This window comes from Cyprinus carpio, chromosome A25, assembly GCF_018340385.1.
Source record: "Cyprinus carpio isolate SPL01 chromosome A25, ASM1834038v1, whole genome shotgun sequence".
Taxonomy (NCBI): domain Eukaryota; kingdom Metazoa; phylum Chordata; class Actinopteri; order Cypriniformes; family Cyprinidae; genus Cyprinus; species Cyprinus carpio.
Genome location: NC_056596.1, coordinates 14046153 through 14053440, shown reverse-complemented (window position 1 = coordinate 14053440; position 7288 = coordinate 14046153). Strand labels below are relative to the sequence as shown.

The window sequence follows — 7288 nt, the reverse complement described above, 5'->3', positions numbered from 1 at the left end:
AAAATCATTACATTACATAAAACCTTTTTTGAGTAGCGACAAGATTTAAATCCAGCAGATTTGGCTAACTGGAGCCAGTACAGATTAGCATTGTCTCATTGTTACTGGTAGACAGTTGAGGATTAAACTGATAAAATACCACAAAACTTTAGGGAAGGATCCCCTAGCAGATGTTCCCTACAGCCTATGTACTGTACAAAAGAAATGTGATTCATTTTCATATGAAGAGACATAGTTTCAGATACAGATATAATAAATGTTAGCATTCCTTCATATTTTGTATTGTGTGTAGTCAAAAGTAAGTAATGTCCTTATGGATCAATGATCATAATAAAAACAGGTGTTGACCCATGAAATCAGTATTGATTACTGACACTTAGAAGCCACTTGTAGCCAAGTCACCAAATAAAAAAAGAAAGAAAAAGAAAAAATCAATCAACAGTTTGCCACTGTTATTTTTGGAAGCTGTGATGCTAACCGAAGTCTTTAAGTCATCAATTTGGAAAACTTCAAAAGAGAAGAGAGAGATAGATGGAGAGTTATGACTTAACCCCAATCCTTTTGTTTGTTCGTTTCTCTCCACACTTGTTGTAGATGGAGCTAATACTGAGTGTGACTGATTGATCCACCCCTAGATGGACAGTAAAGATTAAGAGAGGATGACAAATAGGCACTTGCTTACACAGCGCTTGCTGCTAATCCCTTTGTCTTCCTTTAGGGAGCCCACGGTAGCCTCAGAGTCACTCACTGTCTGGCACCAGGAGGAGGTGACAGACCTCACTGCACTTTACAAAAGCAACAGACAAGAAGTTCTACAGGACAGAGATACCCAGAGTCAAGAGTGGACCATCAGGATAAAAACTCAAGGACTTTGAAGAACCATCTAACATTGGTGCAATTCTCAGGGCTGGGCGCATCTCTTTGACGACCCTCTAGTATTCCAGTCAACCTACCTGGGACAGATATTTTGGCCTTGAAAAGCCTAATCCTTCTACACTTGGACACTACATTAAATGGAGGATCCAATGTCAGAAATGTCCATGATAACATTTGCATCACCAACAGAGTCTTCCAGAAGCAACTCTACGGATGACAGCCAAGATGGTGAGTAACTGCTTCTTCAGTTTGGCTTGTAGTGGACATGCAACAAAGAGTAAAGACTCTTACAATCAAGGACCTTTAAAACATTTTTTTGGTATTTTTGAATATCCATTTGAATATCTTACAGAAAGCCACAAAATACAATATTCTCAAGCAAGGTTTACCTCAGCAAGTATGAAATGGCAGGTGGCATGCCAAGTAAATGCTGTCTTGTGATTATCAACTCCTAATGATTGGATTGGGAATAAGCAATTGCGACTTGGAATAACAAATAGTTGTTTCCTGTGCTTTCCCAGGTAAAAGCCCTGCTCCTGGCAAGGTCCTGAACTCGGGACTTCTCTGTAAAGTGTGTTCTGACACCAGCAGCGGGAAACACTACGGGATATATGCTTGCAATGGTTGCAGTGGCTTTTTCAAGCGCAGTGTGAGGCGCAGACTCATCTACAGGTGAGAAAACACCTTGCATATTCACTCTCAGAATAAAAGGTACAAAAGCTCACTAGGACAGTACCCACTTAAAAGGTACACTATTGTACCTTCTTAACCCCTAAAGGCTGCATTTTAGTACCTTAGCTTTTGGGAAAATTGGGAGCAGAGAAGCTTGAAAGTAGAACCTTTCATAACCTTCCTGAATGAAATTTACAGATGTCAAGCTGGTACAGGCATGTGTCCAGTGGATAAAGCCCATCGGAATCAGTGCCAGGCCTGCCGCTTAAAGAAATGCCTTCAAGCTGGCATGAACAAGGATGGTGAGTCAACTTAAAGGGATTCCTCATTGTCTTTCTCGTAGTCTTCACACTCTAAACCTTTCCTTCCATTTCCTCTCAGCTGTTCAGAATGAGCGTCAGCCCCGCAGCACTGCTCAAGTCAGGTTAGATGCTCTTGATGTGGGCAAGGACAAGGAGCACCTCACCACCACCCTGGAGCCCACCTCCTCGTCCACCTGCACTGTGATCAACCGTCCACTGCTGGGCTCCAACATCAGCTCCAGCATCAGCTCAACAGATACTAGCCAGTGCTCCAACAGCCCCAAGAATGGACATCGCTTCATGGCCAGCCTGATGACAGCAGAGACCTGCGCCAAGCTGGAACCAGAGGACGGTAAGGAATGAGACCACCTTGTTCAACCTAGAAAAGTTTTGTTGGTAAACACCATGCATATGTCCGAAACCTTGGAGATCTGATGGCAACAAGGTACATCTAATGTTTACCTACAACTCCCTTTGAACTCTGAATTTGTTGTAGATATTTTTATGATGTTATGGTGCCTTGGAATGCAGCCTAAAACCTCTTTAGACATTCAGAAAAAAAATGTGCAAATATTGCACTTTTAGTGGTACAACAGCTTGATACTGTGATGGTACCTCTTCAAAAGGTACACATTTGTACATTATTTATCTCTAAAGGGTGCATATTAGTACCTAAATCGTACATTTTAGTACTTAAAAACACCTTAGTAATGTCTTTAGTGTCTTTTAAAAGCGTACTGTCCCAGTGACAGCTTTTGTACCTGATAGTGTACCCTAAAAAGGGACAACTTTGTACCTTATTTGCCCCCGAAGGTGCATATTAGTACCTTAAGGGTACATATCACTACTCTAAAGTACAATATTATGAACACTTTAGGTACTAAAATGCACCCTTTAGGGGTAAAGAAAGTGCAAAGGTGTACATATTGTACCTTTTTTCTGAGAGTGTACCTTTTAGGGGTATATAAGGTACAAAGATGTCCCTTTAAGGGTACTTGCCTTGTGAAAGTTGCTGTACTCCTAAATGTACAGTTATATTCTGACAGTGTATGAGGTACCTTTATAGACAAAATGCTACCTGTTAAGTCATTGACTGACTAGATAGTGAGGCAGTAGTGCTCTGTGGCTATGCTGGTCTGCCTACAAGACCAACACTTCAGTAGTATAAACCAGCAGCAGGGAAGTTTATGCTGGTCTAAACTGGCCTTTTCAACAGGCTAATAACTCTTAATCCATACTTTATCAGTTCAATATTTTGTTTGTAACAGTGGATGAGAACATTGATGTGACCAGTAATGAACCTGAAAGGAGTTCTCCGGAGTACGGCAGTGCTCTCTACCCCTCGCGTGGACCCGAGAGTGTATATGAGACCTCAGCCCGCCTACTCTTCATGTCTGTTAAATGGGCCAAGAACCTGCCGGTGTTTTCCCATCTACCATTCAGAGACCAGGTGAGAGTCTATTATTTCTCACTCTACTACCACCGGATGAGTATTTTCTGACTAGATAAAAAATGACAGCAAATTTTGTTACCATTAGCATAATAGTTGTTGATTGTTAATCCAGAAACAGAGAGATTTAAAGCCAAAGAAACCATAGTTATGTTGTTTTGCCCACAAACTGTACTATTTTCAGACATACTGTATAATCTGTATCGTGCAGTTATCTGTCAGGGGTTCTCAGAATAGCAAATATTGTTGATTAATCTGCCTAACTTCAGCTGACTGAACGTACGTTTTACTCTGTGTGATTTTAGGTGATTCTACTTGAGGAAGCATGGAGTGAGCTGTTTCTTCTGTGTGCAATTCAGTGGTGGCTACCTCTGGACAACTGCCCCCTGCTGTCCCTGCCGGACCTCTCACCCCCAGGCCAGGGCAAGGGAAGCCCTTCTGCCTCGGACGTGAGGGTCTTGCAAGAAGTGTTTAGCCGCTTCAAGCCCCTGCAGGTGGATCCAACTGAGTTTGCATGCTTGAAAGCCATTGTTTTGTTTAAACCAGGTAGGTTTTTCTCTCTTCTTGCCACAAGGGGGCATAAATGTTTGCCTATATTACATGAACTGAATTGGTGTTCTGGGTGAGTAATCTTTGCATTCTGTTACAGAAACACGGGGACTTAAAGACCCAGAACAGGTGGAGAACCTACAAGATCAGTCCCAAGTGCTGCTAGCTCAACATATCCACACTCTTTACCCAAGTCAAGTCGCCAGGTGAGCAAATATACAAGCATGCATTTGCATAAAGAAGTTAAAAAGACTTTTTGAGAGTGAACACAACTAATGCAAATTATTCTGATGAATCTCTTTCCTTGGCAGGTTTGGCAGACTATTGCTTCTCCTTCCATCCCTTCACTTTGTGAGCTCAGAAAGAATCGAGCAACTTTTCTTCCAGAGAACCATCGGGAACACGCCCATGGAGAAACTCTTGTGTGACATGTTCAAAAACTGAGGAGCTTTTTTCTGAAAGACTGTTTTTAGAGGAGTAAACTCCTCAGGACTTTAGGTGCTTTGCTTTACTGCCATGTTAGTTATGATGCCAATGAATCTGCCTGAATGCTAAAAAAAAGTGCAAATGTATATAGGCCACAATATTGTTTGCATAGGTTGGTTATTTTGCCTCATTATGTCATACTTTATGACTCTCTTTTTTTGTGTCACTGTAGTTTTTATACCCATAACCAGGGCTTAAATTTGAGCAGGGCCGTCCGGGCTGACATTAACGCTTCATTAACGCCAGACAAGTAACATGATTAACAATTATTCTGATTTTATTACATTTAAAGTAAGTGGCGACCAGTGGCTATAGCTACTGTATATAATGCATCTATTGACAGTATAAGGTTGTGAGTGAGTCAAAGTTTAATTAGCCCATGCATAAACATCTGATGAATCTGCCGTTTGAACGAATCGTTTGAATGAACGACTCAATGACTCACTCAATAAACTCTCACTAATGGCACCTACTGGCGTTTTAATTTAATTGAAAAGTATAATTTCCACCATCATTTCTTGTTTGTATATTCAAAAATATATAAAACATGCAGATTAACATGTCACAGCTGATAGAAAACTGATGAAAATATTGCTTCAGAATAAATCATATTTGCAAAACACACACACACACACACACACACACACACACACACACACACACACACACACACACACACACACACACACTTATATATATATATATTATTGAGCTTATAAGTTTATGCATTTCCATCATGTGGAATCTCAGATATGTGGCAGAGCCTGTTTATGTATATCATGTTGAGAACGCAAATTGCCTTTCAAGGCCATTATAATACTAGATTATTTACAATATGATGGTGAGCAGTTTTTAAATCAAATTCAAATTGTTAACAAATACCCTTTTTGAAGGGGGGACTTTTGTAAAAGTTGTAGGATGTATAAATAAAATTTATTATTCATCTTTCTGAATTTTATTTTATTTCCCGAAACATTCATTTTTAATGACAATATTACCTTTCCAACCGTGTTGCATGTCACTTTCGATAATCTAGAGGGCGCCGTTGCTATGGTTGCGTTTCCCCTCAGCGCATGACGTCACATTAGACGTCGCAAAACGCAGAAGTGTTTCTTGTTTTGACTGCCTCGCCGTGGATTGAGCTCAAAATAGCCTTTTGCACAATAATATACAGTCATAGTCATCCCACAGTGAGCACGAGCTCTTCTGACACGGCACGAAGTCTTCGTGTCTGTCTCAGAGAGATACAGTGTGCAGTGACACTCCTGGACTCTTTTCATCTCATGCTGTATTCACTTACAATAATTATGATCAGAGAGGACTTTCATCCGATTATGTGCCTAAAGTCTCTCAAAACGAATTCACAGTTATTCACTCCACGGTCACACACTTTACGGTGCACATATTAAATATATAAATATGATTATAGCATAGAACAATATTATATATTTAATACTTACATATACATAGTTTAATTTTTTTAAAGAATTGTTGCTAATTTTTGTAAATGATATTAATATTTAATACACACGCATATTATGTGCACATTATTTTATAATAGCTATGTCTATTTATATATATAATATTCTATTCAGTAGTTTTTATATATAATACTAGTATTATGTATATGTTTAATATGTAATATACTATTTTATGCTTTTATATATGTTTGTGTATATTTATTAGTATTATATTAAATTATATATTCATATAGTCATTTTTTATTTACTTGTAGTACTAATAGTAATAGCAATAGTACTAATATGTAATGCTTGTATATACATATTACTTATAATTCTTTGATAATTAATAATTATGCTCTTTTCATAACAGATAAATCTCAAGGATTGTTGTCCTGGATTTGCAACTTGATCGTAACATTCCTGGTTTTCCTATTTACTTTCATAACTTTTCCCATATCTGGATGGTTCGTCCTAAAGGTCAGTGCATTTTTAGGAGAGTTTTAGCCTTTTTTAAAGGGCTTTTTAAATATATAGTATTATTTTCAGGTTGTACCAAACTATGAGAGGATTGTTGTTTTTCATCTGGGACGGATCCGTCCTCCTGAAGGTCCAGGAGTGGTTCTGGTTCTGCCCTTGATTGATCAGTGGAAGAAAGATGACCTGCGGACCAGAGCCTTCAGCGTCCCACCATGCAAGGTACAGTGAAATAACAGTGCTTGTCAGATTATGTTTAAAAACTCATCTTTCTGTATACCAAGTATTTTGAGATTTCACACAATTTTTCCTGCCAAAAGGTCCCCACCAAAGATGGTTATAATGCTGTAGTTTGCAGTGGTTTCATTTCAATTTAATCAAAGGCCTTTTGTTACATATTTAATATTTACACAGTGAATGTTTAATATAGGACTTATTATATTTTTTAATTCATTTTATTGTGAATGCATAGAATTTCATTTGCTGGTGTGTCATTTATTTATAATAGTGTGGAGTGACCCGAGCATTTCAAATCATGCATGTACACAATAGATTGTTTATTCAAAATCTAATAATTACGGACTTGTCTTGACATTACAGAAATATATTTTCTAATAAATGTATATAAAGTCTTGGATTATTGCACACACACTTAGCAACATCCTTGAGGTTTGTGTTTGTAGGCCGATTCGTTGCCTTGCTCAAGGCTGACTGTCTCTTGACCTTTGACCCCCTCATATTTGCTGCTCTTGGATTCACTGCATGATGTTTATACAGAAAACGACTCAAGGTTATTCCACTTTAAATATCTCAGTGTATATGTTTTTGTTCACTTGAATGAGTAATCAGTACTCTTACTGCATATATGTATAAAAATACAGTAAAAACAGCAATATATTAAATATGTTAAATGTTATATGTTAAATATTATTTATTAATTTAATAAATGTTAATATGTAATTTATTCCTGTGATCAAAGCTGAATTTCCAGCATCATTACTCCAGTCTTCACTGTC

General features: G+C 38.2%; 1 protein-coding gene across 1 annotated transcript; it reads left to right on the top strand.

The window, feature by feature from the left end:
• Positions 1-706: 706 nt before the first annotated feature.
• On the top strand, positions 707-4898 carry LOC109113467 (photoreceptor-specific nuclear receptor-like). The gene is made up of 8 exons (XM_042715649.1): positions 707-1104; positions 1398-1548; positions 1747-1850; positions 1930-2202; positions 3119-3300; positions 3606-3846; positions 3950-4055; positions 4161-4898. Exons 1-8 carry the CDS (start codon positions 1014-1016, stop codon positions 4291-4293), a joined length of 1281 nt encoding a protein of 426 aa, XP_042571583.1. The 5' UTR covers positions 707-1013; the 3' UTR covers positions 4294-4898.
• The last annotated feature ends 2390 nt before the right edge of the window (positions 4899-7288 follow it).

Excerpts from the sequence above, each read along its gene's own strand:
- LOC109113467 (XM_042715649.1), top strand. The coding sequence starts at position 1,014 with ATGGAGGATCCAATGTCAGAAATGTCCATGATAACATTTGCATCACCA. Across the intron at positions 2,203-3,118 it reads CAAGCTGGAACCAGAGGACG|TGGATGAGAACATTGATGTG; the intron begins GTAAGGAATGAG and ends TGTTTGTAACAG. Across the intron at positions 3,847-3,949 it reads CATTGTTTTGTTTAAACCAG|AAACACGGGGACTTAAAGAC; the intron begins GTAGGTTTTTCT and ends ATTCTGTTACAG.